This window comes from Cupressus sempervirens, chromosome 9 (genome assembly GCF_028749045.1).
Source record: "Cupressus sempervirens isolate cs-2001-9-10 chromosome 9, ASM2874904v1, whole genome shotgun sequence".
NCBI lineage: Eukaryota > Viridiplantae > Streptophyta > Pinopsida > Cupressales > Cupressaceae > Cupressus > Cupressus sempervirens.
Window position 1 is genome coordinate 714412283 of NC_143126.1, and position 22052 is coordinate 714434334.

The 22052-nt window shown below is 38.6% G+C and overlaps 1 protein-coding gene across 4 annotated transcripts in view; it reads right to left on the reverse strand.

The window, feature by feature from the left end:
• The window catches only part of LOC149540716 (S-adenosyl-L-methionine-dependent methyltransferases superfamily protein), a 171554-nt gene that overhangs the window by 51259 nt on the left and 98243 nt on the right, over nucleotides 1-22052 (reverse strand). For 3 of the 4 annotated variants that reach the window (XR_016356431.1, XM_089801810.1, XM_089801812.1), the window contains exons 5-9: nucleotides 19132-19194; nucleotides 18798-18871; nucleotides 17350-17893; nucleotides 16981-17043; nucleotides 16599-16757 (exon numbers count right to left, since the gene is read on the reverse strand). Coding sequence is in view for 3 of the 4 variants with exons in the window: in XM_089801810.1 (XP_089657936.1) it covers nucleotides 16599-16757; nucleotides 16981-17043; nucleotides 17350-17893; nucleotides 18798-18871; nucleotides 19132-19194 (903 nt within the window). In the remaining variant the exon portion in view is untranslated. The remainder of the gene's footprint in view (nucleotides 1-16598; nucleotides 16758-16980; nucleotides 17044-17349; nucleotides 17894-18797; nucleotides 18872-19131; nucleotides 19195-22052) is intronic. The other variant, XM_089801811.1, reaches the window with a different exon arrangement.

Here is a 22052-nt window from a genome sequence, read left to right on the forward strand (position 1 = left end):
AGTCTACAAAACAACAGTAGACTTTTGCAAAGCGGTGTCGAGACTCCTCGATAATGGTCAATAGAGTCAAAATGTGGTTCATCGTCTGAAAATCTATACAAAAATCAGCCTGACCCCTAGCCCGACATTGTCACTCATCAAGCTCTCTCATTAAGATAGTGTTCAACATAGTGGCATAGAGTTTGGCAAAATTGTGCCCAAGTATGATAGTCCTGTAGTTATTAGGATCTGAGGTTGACTCACACTTATGAATCAAATAGATAATATACAATGAACATGAGTCCAGGAAGCGAGTGCAAAATCAAAGAGCACTATAAGGAAGGAGCCTAGAACTGAAATACCAATCTTGAAGAGCTCCGCTTGGAACCCTTCATCATCCGATCTCTTGCTACTGTTCATGAGGCTAACTACCTCACTAATGATGGAGTAAGAGAAGAGGTGACAGCAAGGAGTGGGAGTGAGGTGAAGAGAGGGTTGGTCGGAGATATCGTAGAGAGTGGAAGTGTGAGAAGTGAGGGAGTAGTGATCCAGAGTGGAGGAAGGAGGGGGTGGTGAGGGAACATGGTGTGCCAAAATAGCTTTGGAGACTGTACGAGAGAGGCGCAAAGGGATCTACACTGTAACAAGGATAACTTTCGCTTCTTGTGATGAAGAAAGTGATGGTAGGCGAGTCTCAACTAGGTGAAAGAGGAAGAAGTAGTGGAGAGATCTGGTTCAATGAAGGACTTGTAGTCCTTGTCAAACCACTCATTCATGGGGCAAGAGCTCTTGCGCTTGGGGTAGCAGGTAAGAGAGGAGGTGCGATGTGGAATAGAGAGTAGGGAGGATGCCCACAAAGTAGACGCAATAAACCCAAACATGGAGTTAACATCCCCAAAACCAATGAAGGGATCCTGGGGTAGTAGTCTAAGGTGATGGACAAAGAGGTCACAATCAATGTCTGTGAAGCAAAAGGAGGTGTGGTGAGAGGAAAGAGACTGCCAAATGAGGGGGCAAGAGGGGGTGAGGGGGGTCACGAGAAGGGGAAGGCAAAAGAGTGGCACAAAGGGTGAGGCTAAGGAGGGCATGAATGGCCAGGGGAAGGCAAGAGATAGTGAAGCGACGGATTGAGGAGATGAAGAAGGCACCAAAAAGAAGCCACAATGAGGCCAACAAGTGAATAGGCCAAAGCCACGAAAGCAGGAAAGCTCATTCAAGATCACCAAGTCAATGGAGTCACATAACTACAGAAGATGGCGGTCATACCGAGTGAAGGATCCCTGACTATCCTCGGAGAAGCATTGTAAATCCACGATGCTCAAATCAAAAGCGATCGTACACATGGGATCAAATCTAGGGTCATGGAGGGGAGTCTAAAGATCTCTAGTCTGTGCATTAAAATATCACAAAATGATAATGTCACCCATAGCTGAGAATCTGATGATGTGCTCAAGAAGATCCTCGTAGGGGTCTCCTCCCTTCGTACCATGGACCACATAATAGGAAGATGTCGCCAAAAAAAAACAAACAGAAATGTACATGTCTCTACAAAGTGAAATCGTCAAATCAATACGAATCTACATGAACCTAGCGGAACTCTCAAAGTGGACTATAGAAATAGTGTTCAAAAGGCAATCTCTAACTAAATAGGCGATGCCACCAAAGCAGCTGACCTCATCTCTGATAGAAGATAGCCACTGATAGCCAATAACACTTAGCGGAGGACACATGGGCCTCTCGTGTGTCTCTGTAACCAAAAGAAGATTTGCCAATTCAATAGCATCACTAAGTAAGTCAGGCAAGGACCACTAGGTATCGTTGTCATTCCAACAGTGGAGGAACACAGAGCCAATAGGAGCCTCGCCTATGTCGAACTGCCTATGTGCCCTTCATTTGGCCTTAGAAGCCAATCTTGGATCCCAACCTGCAGGAAAAGTGTCACAAACCACAACCTTAAGGTTTTTTATCACTGCCTATTTACCTCATGTCGGGCAGCCACAACAAGAGCCTAAGCCTACTTAAGTTTTGTCAACTGTGATCTAGTAAGGTCCTCATCAAGATAAATTTTGATGGAGCGAGGGAACAACTTCCTTTATTCCTTGAGAACTCGAAAACGATCAGCCGATGAGAGGAACCGGATGAAGAGTGTGCTATCATGCCCGATCCAAGCACCCTCTAGTGTGATGTCAATGATATCTAGCTGGTCCGTAAGAAAGGAGTATCTCGCTATCAAAGGCTCAAATAAGGGAAGAGGGACACCACATGCCCTCAAGTTCAACTCATGAGCACGTCTGACCCTTTCATCTCCTAGCTTGGTTTGGACCAACTTTTCTAACCCAGAGAGAGGCGGAATTGGGGTTGTTGCAAACAGGTGCCCAAGTTTTCAACTGTTATTCAGTTTTAGTCTTTAGAGAAGATTGTTTCTCCTTCAGTTTGTGTATATCAAACAGTTGCAAATTGTTGTCCTCCACTTGTGTTCTAAGGTCCTCAATATCTAAAATGGCAATTTGGAGTTTTCTATCCAAGTTTTGTTGTCTAAGGCAGCCCAACTGTTTCTTCAAACTAGTCAAAGTTTCTCAAAGAGACTGAAAGTCTCTCACAGGATGAAATTATCATTTTCAACTTCTATGAACCTTTCAACCATCCTCTAGTAAGTCACAGGGGTTGACAGTGTCTACAGTAACATCTCATCATTTGGTCGAACCATCAGCCAAGCAACAAAAAATCTGAATCCCAAAAATTTGCAAGAGTCAACAAGAAATGGACAGAGGAACAAAGGAAAGATGCTCCCCAACTATAGGAAAAGAGAGGTGAAAAGCAGAGAACAAGCTGGACGGAACCCAGCACTAGAGACCAAAACAAGAAAACCTCATGAAGAAGGCAACAAGAAAAGTTCAGGTGGACCCGGGAAAACACGCGCTTGGCAAGGTTGGATGTAGGAGACAGCAAACTAATGCCGAGAACTACCGTTGAAAGTAGACCTGACAAGAATAATGTGTAGGTGCGAGCCAAAGTGCACAAGCAAGAACACATGAAGCACATGAACAAGAGAAAACAAGAGTAGGAGTGTGAGCGCTAGACAAGTTCAACCCCTACGGCATGGCAAAACAAGGCCTGACAAACGAATGGAAGAAAGAACGAATGAAGGAGACAGAAGCGATGGAGCGTAAGCAAACCAAGGTTGCCCAAACAAGAAAATAGACCACACATGAAGGGAAAGAGCCAGCAGACCACGAAGCTAGAGACGGAGTCCATTGATGTTCCTGTGGAGTTGCAAAGTAAAATTGCATCGAAATACTAGTCGTGGTCTAGATGCAAGAGAACAATCATGTATATAACATATAAGAGAATTAAAGATTGGTGACAATATTGTGTCACAATTGTGGTCTTATTTATAACCGATTTGAAGATGGCATAAAAGAGCTTCATTATAGAAAATTAGTTTAGAAAGTATTATGACAAACGTATAGCGGATTTGAGGAAGAATTCATAGCAGGTTGAGATAGAAATTAAAACAAATATGTTTCAAAGGTTTATAGTAATATTGTGGGTTCATCATCCATTGAGTTAGCAACATTAAGACGTGGAAATTTGAATTATGGTCCGATGCCTCTAATTGAATGAGGGGTTGGTGCCTCTAGTGGGAAAGTTCTCACAAATATAATAAGGGGTTGGTACCTCTTCATTTGTAAAGAAATTATTATATAAAGATAGTAATTTCCCGTGGTTTTCTCCTGTAAGGGTTTCCACATACATATTGTGTTCTTTGCATGTGTGATCTTTGCAACTCAATATTTGATGCAATTGTGATTGTTAAAATTCAAATTGGTAAAAGTTGACACACTGATTCACCAATTCCCCTCTTCTCAATATAACCAAGCACTCAACACATCTTAATAGGTTCTATGAGGATATTGGCAATGAAACTTACATCTTTTACATGTCATTCACAATCCATTGGCTTCAAAAACATCACTCCTTCAAAAAACATTGCTATAATATTGGTAAATGATCTAATTTTACAATCTTTCCATCCATTAAAATGATGAGCATACCTACTTCAAGTCATAGATTCTTGATCATTCTCAATGATGTCTCTATTGAAGCTTTCTACACCCCTAACATAATCGATAATAATAAGAATATTACAAGGGGTATACACCATCTCTTGCCAATAAGGTGATTTGGTAGTGTTGAAAGGAAACTCAATGCCATAAATACAAACAATCTCTTGATCTACGTCATCTTTGACTTCATTTTTGAAGGTGTTGCCCAGCCTCTTTTCCAAGAAACCTAAATATTCCTTCTTTAAAAGATGTTGACAATGGCAAGAAAAGATGTGGACCAACTGATTATATTAAGCCATAGGGAGGATTCTTTGAGCTTTTCTTTGTTAGGATTATGAGACAAAAATAACAATTACATGCAAATATATCCAATATCAAAATATAATAAAGCACACAAAAGAGAACACAAGACACAGATTTAACGTGGTTCACCCAATCCCTAGGCTACATCCACCAAACAGCAAGTTCAATATTCTTATTATCCTGTGATTACAACCTAATTACAATCTGTAATCCTTATAGGTCAATAACACCGCAAGAAGCTACTATCTCATCACACACTATGAAATCCCTAACCCTAAGCCATTTTATACAAGCTTTTTACCAATTACAAATTTAGGGTTAGAATAATTACAACATATCGGCCCTCGGAAATATAGCCCACAAAAAAAATTCTCGCAGCTGTATTGGGGGCTGTCACACCCAATCCCTCTCGAGGTTCGGCTTGGCCTGAACCCTATCAAGCAATTATGGCGACTATATAGTACTTCCCTTATCAGTGACCACAAACTAACATTCTTGGCAAGAGGATTTGCAATACCCTCTGATTTGTAACATCTCAAGTCAGCATCCTCATTTTCTTTAATATAAGCCATTGTTTGATCTTGTGGCAGCCCTTTTTTGTTTTGCCCTTGACCGTGCATGGGTGAGCTTTAACTCAAAAATGGGCTTGTATCATCTAGGTTACAATGCTTACACTACCAAAGAAAACTTCCACCACTAGAAATTTGTGTAATTGATAGATGCAAAAGGCACGAATAAGTCAAAAACTCACAATTTATTTTGCTCAACACTTATTTAGGACTTGTACTCATAAAAAACTGTGTTTTCTTCATTAGTAGAGATTTTATAAAAATGGCATGAATTTTTAAAAGAATCTCTACTAGTCTGAATTATAAGCTTAATGGCAGTTGTATAAGACACCAAACAACATGAAAAAAACCGCCTCTAAAGCTTATGCAAGGTTATTTGCAGGAATTTAGTTAGTTTGAAGTGGATGTGAAGCATATTTTAAAAGAATTCAAATACAACAAATTTGAAAGAAAAATGCTAGAATAAAAAGAACAATCCAAAAGCCCCTAGACCTTACAAGGGGCATTGGCCCTTGATGCCCCTTGATTGTACTGGGGGTTGCCACCCCAAGACCCCTACTTTCAAATTTAAATACAAAAGAAGTTGATGGGGAAATTGAGGTCGAATGAAGTTGATGTTTTTATACCCACTTTCTTGAGTTCCAATGATGAAGAGTTTTCCTTAGAGATGATCAAAGGCCTCCCTTCACTACATTTTGAACATTTGAAGGGAGTTCAAATACATCGATTTTGGGAGAAAAATGCTCTAAAAATGAAGAAACTAAAGGCTCTAGGACTCCGCAAGGGATGCTTCCTTATGAACCACCGGGGGTTTCTGCCCCTAGACCCCCAATTGAGGGATGATTAGAGGCCTCCCCTCACTACATTTTGACAATTTGCTCTTGTTTTAATATCGTGCTACTTGTGTAATCATCTTTATGAAATTTTTGATATAATAGAAATATTCCATTCTTTAATTCAACAGTTTCATTTATCAAATCAAAATTTTATTACTACCCTAATATTTTATTGATATTCAATAATCAATTTTCAATGTTGAAGTATTTAGTATTTGCAATTTTGTGATTTTACTTCTTATACATCTTTTCATAACTATCATTTCAAGCACTAAATGTATAGCAGATTGTATATACATCACTACCCACCCGCCTATCATTGTCCTTCTTTCATCCCCAAGCTTAGGCTCTTTGTCCTCTATCTCGAGAAACTATTTTATTTCCTTTTTGTTGCATCTAGGTTTATAGAAACTCATTAATGGCATTTCCAAAGTACCCTAGATTGCTTTAGATTCTAACGAACAAGATTTAAAACCATTTTTCCCCGAGATGGAGGTTGTGCCAACGACGACTCTTACCAAGTAAGGACACACATAGACAATGAAATCCTAGGACTAGACCCTCTACCTCTCCCCTATTGTTTTCCTATTGTATTTATTTATAATATTACGAAGGCAAGTTGCTATTTTAGTTTTGATTCAAATTATCTAGCTACCAAACATCAGCATTCTACATGAGAATGTCATTTTATACCCACTATGGATTAGACATATCTAGATTCAAATTGTTTCTCTTTTGTTTCCTCATTGACTAACTCATTGGTTGCTTCTCCTCATTGAATTTTGCAAAGAATGCATTTCTAATTAAATTTAAGCAAATTTTTAAGTTGGCAAGCTTTCACTTAATTTTCACAGAGTTTTTTTTTTGCCCTTGGTAAGTTTCATAATTGCCAAAGAGATGATGCAAAATAATTTTTTTAAGTTACTCTCTTCATTTTGACCCCAAGCAACCAAACTAGAATTTCCAATTCCAACCACTCTATCTAAACCTTAAATGAAAACCACTACTGAAATTTTTGAAATAAAAAAATAGTATATCCCTTATTATGCATACAAAGTAGTTAAAAAAAATTCAAAATTTACTTTAAAAATCTTCTAAAAACTTGAAAAATCTTGAAAAAACTATTCAATGCTTGAAAACAAATAAAAGACTTACTCAACATTGATTTCTAAATCTTCCTTGTCAAATAATAACTAATCTTTGTTTGTATGTCTTACTCCATTATAGCCTTCACCTTTAAGAAAAATGAAGTAACCTTCAATAAACAACAATGGCAACTTGGAGAAAAAATGGTGCTCTTGGTGTTTTGTGTCTGTGAAATAGATTGTAAACACCAAATAGAGGTAGCTAAGGCAAAATCTTCACTAGAGGAAATGAAAGAAAATAAATATTTTTGGTTGATAGATCACTTTTAGGAGTTGTGGCTGCCATGGGTACACTTCAGTTCGTGGGTGTTTGTTCGAAATCCACCTAGGGTATGACCTAAGCACTTGGGTTTGGCGCCCAAGAGGTACCCTCTGTGAACTTAGGGCTGCACTGGCACCTAGTGTATATATGCAATACCAAGTAGCACAAGAATATACCAACACATCAAGCTGTAAAATAAAAAACATGACAAAACTTGCTCACCATTTGGAATTCAGAATTACATCTTAATTCCAGGACTCTATGAGCCAGAGTAGGACTCACCGAGTTCGAGCCAGAGTCCATCAAAACAAGGCAGATTGCCTATGGCCTTGGACTCAGCAAAGTCCTGGCAGAGTCACCATGGACTCGTCGAGTCCAAGGACTCTCCTGACTCGTAGAGCTGCGAGCTCTAGACTCTCTCCAGCAGCAGGACTCATAAAGTGCAAAAAATAATAAAATAAAATGGTCAAGTGAATTGTTTGTGCTTTGTATAACATCTATTTGACCTAAACAGGTTATTCCACCCTTTGCTAATGCTTGTGATAGAGAGAAAAGTGTTAGAGAGGAGTATTGGAGTTTTGAGAGAGAAATTAGCGAACGGGTTGGCTCTCCCATATTGATTGTTGATTGTTTGTGCAACTTTGTAGTTTGCACTTAAGCATAGAGGAGCTAAAGGAAGCATTTGGAGGAGGCTTCTACAAACTTACTTGCATTTCCATTGTTTGTGCAAAAATTGAATGATCTTGTCTTTGTTCATGTGATGTCCCCTTCTAGCTAGAGACATCACTTTAGCTTGTGATTAGCCTATCAGAGACCCTCGTAGGCTAGTAGGATTGGTTAGAGGGTCACCTTGGTGTGGAGATCTTCCAAAGACCTGAGAAGAGTACACTTCTGGGTTGCCAGAGTTTGTTTATTATGAGTTTGGCTTGGTCAGGCTATTTTTAGCAATTTTGGAGTTATAAAGGTGGACCCCTGCTATTTTTAGAAAAGGGGTATGGTCATATGCAGCTCTATCATGTTAGCTCCCGGTTCAGACGACATTCAAAAATGTTGAGTAATAATGGAGATATTAATGTTTATTTAGTTAGAATAAACATTATTGGTTTTGAGCTTATATTATTAAGTTATAATATGTTTTTATATTATAACTTAAGTGAGGGTCATGATATCATAAAAGGGGGCCATATTTCAATTAATTGTGGGTCCAAGCTTATGGGAAAATTAAAAGGGGTTTTCTAAGTTTTAATGTAATAACATTTTTTATGTTATTATTATATTCTTTTATCCCACATTGAGCGTAGAGCCTCATTCTGGAGTTGAGGAGTCTTTATAAACAAACCTTGTCTTCCTTCAAGAGCATGTTATGAGAGTTATTTAAAACCAGGGTTTCTACAAATTCGAGAAGAATTCAGACTGTGGAGGACGTAGTTTCTTCAGAGTTGATGCAATTTGAAGGTGTGAAATATCACCCGAATTTTGCCTGTGAGTTGGCTTCACCCAGAAGTCAATATTGTGTTTCAGTAGGAGAAAATTGGATGGATCTGTTTGCAGATTTATAACAGCAGCTACAGTACCGTGAACAGTGCGCTACAGTGTCGTGAACAGTGCGCTACAGTACACGTAAACAGTGTCGTGAACAGTACCGTGAACAGTGCCCGTGAACAGTGACGTGAACAGTGCCGTGAACAGTACCGCGCTACAGTAAATTCAAAATCAAAGATTTAATATTGCAGATTTTGATAGGCGCTGCCTAGAGAGGGAGCAATCAGCAGCGTGTTTGCATTTTGGAGTCAAAAATCAGGTTTTTTCAACTATTAATGCTGATGTTTTTTTTTGTATTCTTCCAACAATAAACATTGTATAAATTGTATGAGCCATCTGAATAAATGAGTTCGATCAGCATTATAATTAGATTTGAGTTATAATTTTGGGTAAATTAGTTTCAATATTTGTATTCTCTTTTATAAACTCAAAAAAAACCAGAAGCAGCTTGAAACATTCAAGAACCAACAAAAAACAATCATTACACTCAGGGAAACAAACAGTGATCAGCATAGAGCCTATTTGGGGTTCTTACAGTGGTATCAGAGCCTAGTTCCTGCCATCCTGAGGGTTTGGGAGTCATATGCAGCCACTGGAAATTGGACCACACAGGTACTATACCCGCAGGAGAGCTTTGATTGACAGAGAACAGCTACAGGAAACAGGAAATATGGAAGAGAGGTATGATGGTAGTCCACCTAGAAACAGGAGGAATAATGATGATCAGGATACCAGAGAATTCTTTCGTGCAATGGTTACAGGGCAGCAGCAGATGACACAGGCATTACAGGCACTCACTACTATGGTAGAAAGGATGAACCCACCTGTTAGACAGAATGGAGAACAGGGAGTACAGGGAGATAACAGGAGTGCTACAAGTAATCAGAGACCACAACGGACCCATTCTAGAACAGCTGATAGGCCTACACGCCCTACATTTGTTCCGGAGGAGCCAGAAGAAGCTCCAACAGAGGAGGCGGCAGGAGACCCCATATTTGCAGATGCACTCATGGCTGCAAATGATGAATGGGAATTATTAGCTCCACAGGTTCGGGAGAGGATGACCTTTGAACGCTTTGTTAATCAAAGGAGAGAGCATTACAAGTCACTCAGACAGGATAGGAGGCCTAGAGGTCAAAATAGTGAGCTGAAGAGGGCTACAGGCAAGCTTACTATGCCTACATTTGATGGGAGTGGTAAGATGACAGCTCAAGCTTGGATTCATAAGCTTGACACATTTTTGGCACTGAGGCCAATGACAGAGATTGAAGCTATCAAATATGCCACCTTGCATTTGGAGGGAGTAGCACATGATTGGTGGTACCATGGTATGGTAACACTTCAGCATAACCAGGTGACAGAGTACCAGGACTTCGTGGATAAGTTGGTTGAAAGATTTGATAAGAAAGATCCAGAGATTTACTTCCGGGACTTAGCACAGTTGAAACAGACAGGCAACTTGGAGTATTTCATTGGTGAATTTCAGCGGTTGGCAGTGATGGTGCCAAACATTTCAGAGCGTAGATTGATAGTTCTTTTCATTGAGGGCCTATCCGAACCCCTGAGAGGGTGGATAAAGGCATTTGATCCTATTTCTTTACAGGAAGCGATGAAAAAGGCAAGAAGTATGGAACATGCAGTCCCAACAAACAAATTTCAGTCCAAAGGAGCATCTTCTAGTAAGGATAACAAACCATTTTATAAAAAACCAGAGAGGACTGATTTTAAAAATGATTCTAAAGATAAAACTCCAGCACCTTTTGACAGGGAAACATTAAATGATTTGAGGAAGAAAAAATTATGTTTCTACTGTAAGGGACCCTATGATGCAAACCATGATTGTCCTCTTAGGCCAAAGGGAAAAGCTAACAGAGTTATGTGGGCATACTATGAGGAATCAGAATCAGATAATTCAGATCAGCAGTCTGATATAGAGGAAATGGATGGTGGAAAAGAGGAAGACAAGGCTGAAAACTTGTTTGAAATGGAGTCCAAGGATGGGGAAGGAGATGGGCAACTTAGGGAAGCTCGTCTCACTAGTATTAAGCAAGAAGGATCATTCCGGATGAGAGGAGTACTTGCTGGACAGCGAGTTATAACTTTGGTTGATACAGGTGCCACTCATAATTTCATCGATGCTAGGATGGTGGAGAAGCGTGGCATACAAACAGAGGAGTTTGGGGGAATTAGAGTGAGGGTAGCGGATGGCTATGTTCTCAATTGTGATCGTAAGATCACTAGACTCCCATTGAAAGTTAATAATTATGACTTTAAGGCAGATTTCTATGTTGTGCCTATGGGAGATACAGATATAGTTCTTGGGATGAGTTGGTTGCACGATATTGGTGAGTTCACTCTTAACCTCAAGGAGATGGAGATGAGGTTTAAAGTGAATGGGAAGACACATATCCTTAAGGCAATTAGGGATAGTGATCTCAGGATGGTCTCTTTTCGGAGGATGGCTAGATTGATTCGACATAATCAGGTAGAATGGGCAGCAGAGTGCATGTTAATGCCATCACAGGAGGGACAGCAGAAGATTGAATATCCTCCTGATATTCAGGAGCTTAGAGTTAAACACTCTAAGGTGTTTAGTGACATTCCACCAGGTAGACCACCAGACAGGGGTATTGAGCACATCATTGAGTTAGAGGAGGGGGCTAAGCCCATCATGATTACACCTTATAGGCATCCGAAGAGGTTGAAGGATGAAATTGAGAAAACCATAAAGGAGTTACTTGCTATGGGCCACATTAGACCAAGTAAGTCTCCTTTTGCTTCTTCAGTGGTGTTAGTAAAGAAGAAGGATGGGACATTGAGGATGTGCATTGATTACAGGGTGCTTAATAGGAAGACAATTAAAAACAGGTACCCCATTCCCAGGATCGATGAGTTGATAGATGAGCTTCATGGAGCTTGCTTCTTCTCAAAGATAGATTTGAGATCAGGTTATCACCAGATCAGAGTTAGAGAGCAGGATATTGAGAAGACAGCCTTCAGATGTCATTGTGGCCATTTTGAGTTTGTAGTTATGCCATTTGGGCTAACTAACGCACCCGCTACTTTTCAGGCAACAATGAATAGGGTTTTCCATCTTCAGTTGAGGAGATTTGTACTTGTCTTCTTCGATGATATCTTGGTATATAGTAGATCTTGGGAGGAGCACTTAGTTCACCTTGACACGGTGTTGGATATATTGGGCAGAGAATCCTTGTATGCAAAGGAGTCGAAGTGTGATTTGGGCATGACAGAGTTGTTGTACTTGGGTCACATCATCAGTGCAGAGGGCGTACGCATGGATCCTGAAAAGATTCGTGCCATTGTGGAGTGGCCTTCACCGGTGAACCTTACACAGTTGAGGGGCTTTCTGGGACTATGTGGTTTCTACAGGAGGTTTGTGGATGGATATTCCAGGCATGCAGCACCCTTAACAGATTTGATGAGAAAGGGAGCTTTTTTGTGGACTCCTGAGGCACAGGAGTGTTTCGAGAAATTTAAGGAGTTGATGACTTCTTGTCCAGTGTTAGCATTACCAGATTTCAACAAACCTTTTGAGCTACACTGTGATGCTTCCGGAGAGGGCATTGGAGCGGTGCTTATGCAGGAGAAGCACCCTATTGCTTATGAGAGCAGGAAATTGAGAGGGCCAGAGCGGAGCTTCAGTATATATGATAAGGAGATGTTAGCCATTATGCATGCTTTGGCTAAATTCAGGCAATATTTGGTAGGTAGCAAATTTTGTATCAAAACCGACCATAATAGCCTATAGCATTTTCTAGGGCAGCGAGATCTCAATGATAGGCAACAAAAGTGGGTGAGCAAGTCACAGTCCTATGACTTTGATATTACATATTTTAAGGGGACGCAGAATGTAGTTGCTGATGCCTTATCACGTAGGCCCCATTTGAGCTTATTGACAGACATATCGGAGGATTGGAGACACTTGATCCTTGCAGAGTATGCGAAGGATACTTGGGCAACTGGATTCATAGATGGGACTATTCAGGACAACAGATACACCCTTGTGAATGAGCTCATCATTTACAAAGGGCGAATATTTTTGGTCCCAAGATCAGCGGTGAGAAGGATGGTTCTGAAATCTTTTCATGATTCACCTATGGCAGGACATCCTGGTTTCTACAAGACTTACCGGCAGATTAGAGAGCGCTTCACATGGAAGGGGCTCAAAACAGAAGTACTTCAGTATGTTAGGGAGTGTCTCACTTGCCAGCAGAATAAGCAGGAACACTCCTATCCAGCCGGTTTACTGCAGCCACTTCCGATTCCTGATAGGAAGTGGGAGTGTTTGTCTATGGACTTTATCACAGGACTACCTAGAGCCCAAGGCAGGGACTGTATATATGTGGTTGTGGATCGCCTTACGAAGTTTGCACACTTCTTTCCGATCACTGCTACATACACTGCTACACAAGTGGCAGAGTTGTTCTTCAAAGAGATATTCAGATTACATGGCTTACCTCGGAGCATTGTGAGTGACAGAGATAGCAGGTTTATGAGTCACTTTTGGCAGGAGTTATTCAGGTTGTGTGCGACAGAGCTCACTCCGAGTACTAGCTACCACCCACAGACAGATGGTCAGACAGAGATAGTGAACAAATGGGTGGAGGGATATCTCAGAAATTATATAGCAGGGCAACAGAAGGCATGGGTAAAGTGGATTTATCTCTGTGAGTATTGTTACAACACCACTTATCACATGTCTATTCAGATGTCACCCTTTATGGCCCTGTATGGGTATGAGGCACCCAATTTTATGGATCTGCTTTTGAGTGACAGTAGAGTGCCCAGTGCAGGTGATTTGTTACAGGAGAGTCAAGACATTGTTAAGACTCTCAAGGATAATATAACTAAGGCACAAAATCAGCAGAAGCAATACGCAGATCAAAAGAGGACTGAGCGGACTTTTGAGGTTGGAGATATGGTGTATCTTATGTTGCAGCCATACCGTCAATCCACTCTCAAGAAGAATGGTGCCGAAAAACTTAAGCCACGATACTATGGTCCATTTAGGATTATCAGGAAAGTGGGAGAGGTGGCTTATGAGTTAGACTTACCGGCAGAGAGCAAGGTGCACAATGTTTTTCATGTGTCACGTCTCAAGAAGGCATTGGGGCATCATATTGTGCCTTCTACAGTATTACCGCCCCTGGATGATGAGGGAAAACTTGTTTTGATTCCGGAGGCTATCATTGATTTCAGAGAAAGGAACTTGAGGAGACGTACCATCCGGGAATATTTGGTGAAGTGGAAGGATTTGCCGGTAGAGGATGCTACTTGGGAGAGCGAGGAGATTTTACAGCATCCAGAGTTGATATTGCTTGAGGACAAGCAATTTCAGGGAGGGTGGACTGTGATGTCCCCTTCTAGCTAGAGACATCACTTTAGCTTGTGATTAGCCTATCAGAGACCCTCGTAGGCTAGTAGGATTGGTTAGAGGGTCACCTTGGTGTGGAGATCTTCCAAGGATCTGAGAAGAGTACACTTCTGGGTTGCCAGAGTTTGTTTATTATGAGTTTGGCTTGGTCAGGCTATTTTTAGCAATTTTGGAGTTATAAAGGTGGACCCCTGCTATTTTTAGAAAAGGGGTATGGTCATATGCAGCTCTATCATGTTAGCTCCCGGTTCAGACGACATTCAAAAATGTTGAGTAATAATGGAGATATTAATGTTTATTTAGTTAGAATAAACATTATTGGTTTTGAGCTTATATTATTAAGTTATAATATGTTTTTATATTATAACTTAAGTGAGGGTCATGATATCATAAAAGGGGGCCATATTTCAATTAATTGTGGGTCCAAGCTTATGGGAAAATTAAAAGGGGTTTTCTAAGTTTTAATGTAATAACATTTTTTATGTTATTATTATATTCTTTTATCCCACATTGAGCGTAGAGCCTCATTCTGGAGTTGAGGAGTCTTTATAAACAAACCTTGTCTTCCTTCAAGAGCATGTTATGAGAGTTATTTAAAACCAGGGTTTCTACAAATTCGAGAAGAATTCAGACTGTGGAGGACGTAGTTTCTTCAGAGTTGATGCAATTTGAAGGTGTGAAATATCACCCGAATTTTGCCTGTGAGTTGGCTTCACCCAGAAGTCAATATTGTGTTTCAGTAGGAGAAAATTGGATGGATCTGTTTGCAGATTTATAACAGCAGCTACAGTACCGTGAACAGTGCGCTACAGTGTCGTGAACAGTGCGCTACAGTACACGTGAACAGTGCCGTGAACAGTACCGTGAACAGTGCCCGTGAACAGTGACGTGAACAGTGCCGTGAACAGTACCGCGCTACAGTAAATTCAAAATCAAAGATTTAATATTGCAGATTTTGATAGGCGCTGCCTAGAGAGGGAGCAATCAGCAGCGTGTTTGCATTTTGGAGTCAAAAATCAGGTTTTTCAACTATTAATGCTGATGTTTTTTTTTGTATTCTTCCAACAATAAACATTGTATAAATTGTATGAGCCATCTGAATAAATGAGTTCGATCAGCATTATAATTAGATTTGAGTTATAATTTTGGGTAAATTAGTTTCAATATTTGTATTCTCTTTTATAAACTCAAAAAAAACCAGAAGCAGCTTGAAACATTCAAGAACCAACAAAAAACAATCATTACACTCAGGGAAACAAACAGTGATCAGCATAGAGCCTATTTGGGGTTCTTACAGTTCACTACTTCCTTTGCCTTCGCCATAGACAGATCTAGGGCCCCGATTGTATTAGAGACTGTTGATCCACATGCAGAGTGGAACACAAAGATTGTTGATGCTATCCTCAACGATGAAGACGTGGAGTGGGTTGATCAGGTGGATAAGGAGGAAGAGGCAGTAGTGATGGCAGTTGAGGAGGCTACAACACAAGGAGACCGAGTGCAAGACCTTGAGGCTAGGAGTGATGGATCTGAGTCTGACGATGAAGATTATGTGGGTGAGGATGGGGATGACGATGAGGATGAGGATGCCCCTAAGGTTCAGCCTCAAACATAGGGAGAGAGGATGGTTCTAGAGTCTTCCATGACTTAGGCATATTTGTAGGACAGGATACTATGAACTTTAGACTTCTATACTCTAGATGTTATTTTGATATATGTTTTGAACTTTTGATTCCATGGATTTCATAATCCATGGATATTGTAGACATTTGATAGTGACACTATGCTTAATTTTATATTATGTTATTTAGTTTTTTTCTTTCAAAATTTCGCTTTTATACTTATGTGGTCTATGCAAAATTGTGTATGTGTTAAGTAGCTTCTATTTATCTAAATTATTGTGTATTTGATGTTAACTGACTAAAAGATGCATGAAAACATCTTTAAATCCTTTAACATCTTTGAATTTCATGGGTTTTTCAATTTTCCAAGTCCTTGTCAAGTCCCGTCGCTAAATCCGAGTCTGAGCCCGATTTTGACTTTTCGAGTTAGAGGCGAGTCTAAGTCCCGTATATATATATATATAAGATTTTATTTATGATAATGAGTAGACGTGTCTATTCTCTCACTCTCTTATAAATATAAGGGGAGGCTGCAGTTGGAAAACACATACCAAATAGAGGCAATGCTTAGTACATTTGCAGCAGTTCTCCGAAAACTAACAACATCAAGCATATTCATACCCAATGTACTCATAATAGTGTGCAAAAGCATCCCGAGGTATCACCTAAGGATTTCTAAATCAAATATATGATGTAACCAATGATACAGTATTATATGTGAAAAAAACCAAGCCAATAAACAGAATGAATATGATAATAATTTTGCATTGCCTTGTTAAAGCAGTAATATCATATGTATTATGAACAAGAAAAAATAATTAATGAAAAAAAAATGCATAATCCACTTTCAAAAGCTTCAAATCATAATAAGTTCTTACCAAGAAATTCCAGTGCAGAAGCAGGTAAGTTCATGATAATGTGATCAATATGCTCCCAAGGCTTGCCTTCTAAGATATCAAAGCCGGTGGTTTCCATCTGTTCCTTCTCCTTTCTTTTGTTTCTTTTTGTAGATTCATTTTTCACAATGTCTGTATTAACTTGAGCATATGCAACATTATTTTAATATAATAAACAAATTGTAACAGTACATTATAGAATAGTTTATCTAATGGTTTAATAGATGTAGGAAAGTGAGAAATAGGCAAAATCTCATTAAAACGGAAGGTGCAGAAACTACTATATAAATTTCCAAACTGTATGGGTTAATATCACAGAAATATTACTATATAAATGTTGAGTGCTCTAAATTTATGTTCACACCTGAACATTTTTTTTGTTCAGAGCTCAATGGATTTTTATGACTCAACTCTTCCATTCCCAGACCTGTATAACAGAACAAACAAATTTTTCAATTAGTGTTTATAGAGATCAGAGTTCAAGCAATCAACTTCAATTTCAAGAAACATAGCAATGTTCTGGAGTCCTTTTAAAAATTTACTAGGCTCTACACTCATATTTCCAACTAAAGCTGGAATATTCTGAGGACCATTTTCAGCACAGAGGCCAATATTCCTACTCTTCAACTCCACAGCCACAACAACCCAATCCTTTTGGATTGCGCCTGTCACCCATAACTATTATTATTATTTCAGATACAACAGTATTCAACGAAAATTTGAGAAAGATGACCTGCTAAAATTTCTTGTCTGGTATTGGTATTATCACATAATTCTTCCAACGCACTGTCTTCCAAACACTGTAGATTTACAGTTCTGCAATCTTTGATATGCCCTTCTGCATCAGGCTCACTATCTGTCTTCACTGTCAAATCACGTATAAAATCCCTTGCATCCTTATTGAATACAGAAACTCTTTCCTTCACCTTGTTTTGTTCTGCATTGATGCGTAAATAGTTCGCACTATTTGGATTCAAATCATTTGCATATACAATGCAACCTCTCTGTGCTGCAGGGATAGCAAAGGGCCCTATACCAGCAAACATGTCGCAGATGATCTGCCTGGGCTGGAATTGTGTTACCAACCTCTTGTGTTCATGTTCTAATCTTGAGTTCCAGTATACCAGCCCATAATCCATCCGAAACGTGGCTCCATATTGCTTAACCTCTGTGATCAAATTTCCTTCACCTGCCAAAATTTCAAAGGTAGGAACGCGAAACTCATTACAAATGGTTCCAACCTTGTTTACAACAGTTTTGATCCTTGGCTGGTTTTTCTACAGTCACAGAAAGAGATTTAAATTGTTATATTGTAGATCAGCAATCTAAGGTGATACAATAACTATAAGCCATTTGATTCACACATATATAGGAAACTAATGAAACAAATATCCAAAAAGGATATTATCCCCTCATCAAATATGCTTGAAATCAACTGTAAAGAAACACAAAAAGGAAGCATTATTGACAGTATGAAATGATGAAAGATTTTGTATAAGCCTCCACTACTGTTGCAGATATCCAGGATAAAGTTTTAGTAAGATCCTCTGGAGATTAATATACCCTTTTTCAGCATAGTGGTATTAGCTCTTTCAAAACATGCATATGATCCACTTTGGATACTTCCTATTATTTTAGCAAAGGGAGATGACACATCTGCATTCCAGAAATAAAGCTTATCATTGAATAATAAGCATCTCTTATTGAGTAAAGAATATTAAGAAATATTCCATAGGTCAAACATTATTCATCAAGAATTCACTCCACAGTTTACAGTTTAACCAGTATTTTATCTGCTTTGATATTTTTACCCTTTTTCTTGTGTCTGTAAAATCACGAGTTAATTTTGTGAACTCACCCAGCCAAAAAAATAAAAAAACAGTTCTCGGCAGCTTAGAGAGTACTCCAGTCTGCAAACTATGATAAAATAGTGTTTAGCACATACATTTACAATGTTGGAGAAAGGAGCAAACTCCAACCATCTACTTTTTACCCTGCCTTTAAGCTCTTTCATAATATCTAAATAGGATTTACCATTTTCAAAATCATATATTTTTATACCATCTAGTTGGAATTTAGAAAACAGGGTAACCCTGCAAAGTCTCATTTTCTAGTGCTTTGCATTCTAGGAAAAAAGGAAAAAAGAACTCTAAATAATTAGAGCACAAGGGCAACACATACATCGAAAATTACTTTTGCAATGGCATCTTTATATGGAAGCAGGTTCTCACATATATTCAAATGAGCAATATGTCCTGCACGGAGCATAAAAATGTCCACTCAGTATATGTCCTATCAACTTAAAGAGAAGACATTTAAAGATGATAATAAGGATGCTCTAAATAGTAGTATTTATCATTGAGAAATGACATTCAAATATAACTTCAATAGTAATGTAAGAAATGAAATATGCACAGACGCAATATAAACTGTGACAAATACTCAGCACAACATTTTGGCCATTCTGGATAAAAAAAGTTAAAACCATCATTAAGAGAATAATTATATTCGGTACCTATAGTTTCAAATGACGAAGGAATTTCCATTCCAGGGGGTAAGATTTCCTTCAGAATATGATCTGCATGTAATAAAGGTGTATAAATCTCAGTTAGTTTCAATATAAGTACATTCAAAGATCAAATCCTATAAAGTGCCAAAAGGGAATTTCCACACCATAAAAACATTATTGTTGTACATTCCAATAGTGATGACTTTGTACTAGGAATTAGAATATCTTCTCTATTTGACCCCTGATATTTTCTAGCCACAGAAACCACCATCCACATATTATAAACTTTTACCCCTCAGTTTAATTTTCAATAAGTCATTTTGCTCTAACTAGATAACACAGATTCCACAGTTGCTGTGTCTTCTGACGCCAGAATTTTGTTAAATTTGTTCACAGCTGGGACCAATTGAATATTTGTAAGTTAAAAGTGTCACTATAAATCAGGCAGGGTATCAGAGATGATTGTTGGTAGAAAAATCATTTCAATGAAGAGGAGGAAAAAAATTGGCAACAGAAAACTCAAGCAAAAGAGATGGCATTCAAGTGGTGTAACCATTATAATTAGACAATCCTCAAGGCCTGTAAACAATAAACTCATAATACTGCAATCAAGCATAAACTGTTTGGAAAGTTCAGTGAGTTAATTCATCTATGCAAGAAAAACACAAAACAAGCTAATGTACAGTCTAAACATTTGTTTCTCCTTCAAGAAATTTTATCCATAATTTTTATTGAAAATATTTAATAATAGCGAGCATGGTGTAGTGGTGACTATGCTTGGAAAAGGTTAGCATTTGCAATTCTTGTGTCAACTTCATGAACTTCCTCATTGAATGCTATCATTAAAAACTTCTTTGCTCTAAAATTTTATTGTTTTTGACATGCTAGCTCACCCAAGGAAACATTTTCTTTAGTTTTCTATATTTTTGTTACATATTACAATATATTTTTATGCCCTATGAAGTACATGCTAAAGAAGCATGAGCATGAGCATTGAGAATAGGATTAGCAAACTTGTTATTAATAACTTTTTATCTTTCATGTAGAATGTCAAGTGGGGGGGAACAAGGTTTGTACCCAATGTGGAAGTATTCTGATCATGTTTCGGAGACAAAGGGTACAAATGCAACAGCCACAATCACATGTAAAAAAAATCAAACATCATGGCAAGGTACTTACACGAGGGTAGGGGCACATTTCCTTCACATACCAAGAAAAGTATCGACCCTTGTCCAAATAAGGTATAAGGAAATGATGGTATGAAGGATCAAGCAAGGGCTGATGGTAAGATTCTAATTTGAGCTCTCATGCATCAACAATTAGGGCACTTGCTGGAACTCAAATCAAAATACAGACTCAGAGGTAGACATGTTTTCTAGACATTTACTAATAGAATACCCTCACAAGGGACCACACATTGGAACCTCAAGCAGTCAAACCCGATGGGAAGACTATTTAATGTACAAGGTCAATATGTGGTTGATGCAACAATTGAATGCTTCTTTTATGCAAATGGACTACCATTTAATGTTGCTCACTCACCTTTATATGGAGAAATGCTCCAAGACATCAATAATTGACTAGCTGGGCATAAAACACCTTTGTGAGGTTTTCGCACCATCGCCCCAAAAATTTTGGGGACGCCCTTTTATGGGCAAGCCTTGGCAATTTTGTGGGTGTTGGGAATTTTTCGGTTGCCTTGGCAAAATTTGGAGTTCTCCAGAGGTTTTTTTGAATTAACGATTGTACACCTTGGACACCTTCAGGCCAAGAAAGGGATTTGATTTGTTTTCACCCAGTGCAAAATTTGATTTTCCGGAACATGTAATTTTGTCCTTAGGCCAAGCAAGATTCCACAACAACATTTTTTCAATGGTTAAAATAATATCTGGTAGGATAAAATTGTAAATTTTGGACTTAGACAGATTTTTGAAAAATTTGATATAATTGTATAAGCTTGAGCATTTTCAAAATGAATTTTAGATTTAGTCGTTTTGGAAAATCTTGAAATTTTTCGGTGAAAAGAAATTTTGATGGTGAAATTGGATTTAGAGTTTGAATTTTGAGTGCCAGGAAAAGAATTATTTTGTTAAAAAATTGAAAGTGTATTGCAAAATTGAAATTGGATTAAATTGCAAAATCTCAATAATTTGGTTGAAATTTTGCCTAGAGGATTTTGAAAATGTCAAAGGAAATTAGTAACTTGGAATTGAAAATTGATTTTGGCTTGCTAGATTTGATTTTAATAATATTTTAATTGTCAAAATGTTGTTAAATAAAAAAAATTGACATCTCCTAGGCTTAGCTTGTTTCTATTTTGCAATTTTGGATCAAACTAGCAATTAAATGGGCCAATTTCACTATAGGGCTTAGTTATTTTAATGTTTCACTTAAATCTAGGCCATCTTTGGAGGTTTAGCTTAAATTTTGTTTCCCTCCAGGCAGGTTGGCCCACTCTGGAGATCAACAAGAGGATATAAGAAGGGGCTTCCCCCTCTTATTACCTCATTCATAACCACCTCCTCTTGCTTGGTTGAGCGATTTTCTTCTAAGGGGGAGATTTTGTCCTTGGCAGTGATTTTCAAAGGTCTGATTTTCCATTTTTTAGCAGCGGTTTCTTCCTTTGAGTTGAGCGATTGCTGCCCTAAGGCGATTTTGGAGGAGGTCTGATTTTATTGCAAGATTGGCAGCAATTTTGGGGTCTAATTCTTCTCCTAGGGCAGAGATTTTTTTCCTCTAGCTATCGCGATTTTATTTAGTGAAGAGGCAAGGTGATTTGAGGTCTGATTTTTTGCAATTGTGGGCGAATTTAGAAGGTCAAAATTCTGATTTGGAGCAAACTTTTTTGCCCTAGGGCAGCAATTTTCCTTCAAGTTGGGCGATTTTGGCAAGAAGGTCAAAATTTGAAGAAAGGAGCAGAATTTTTC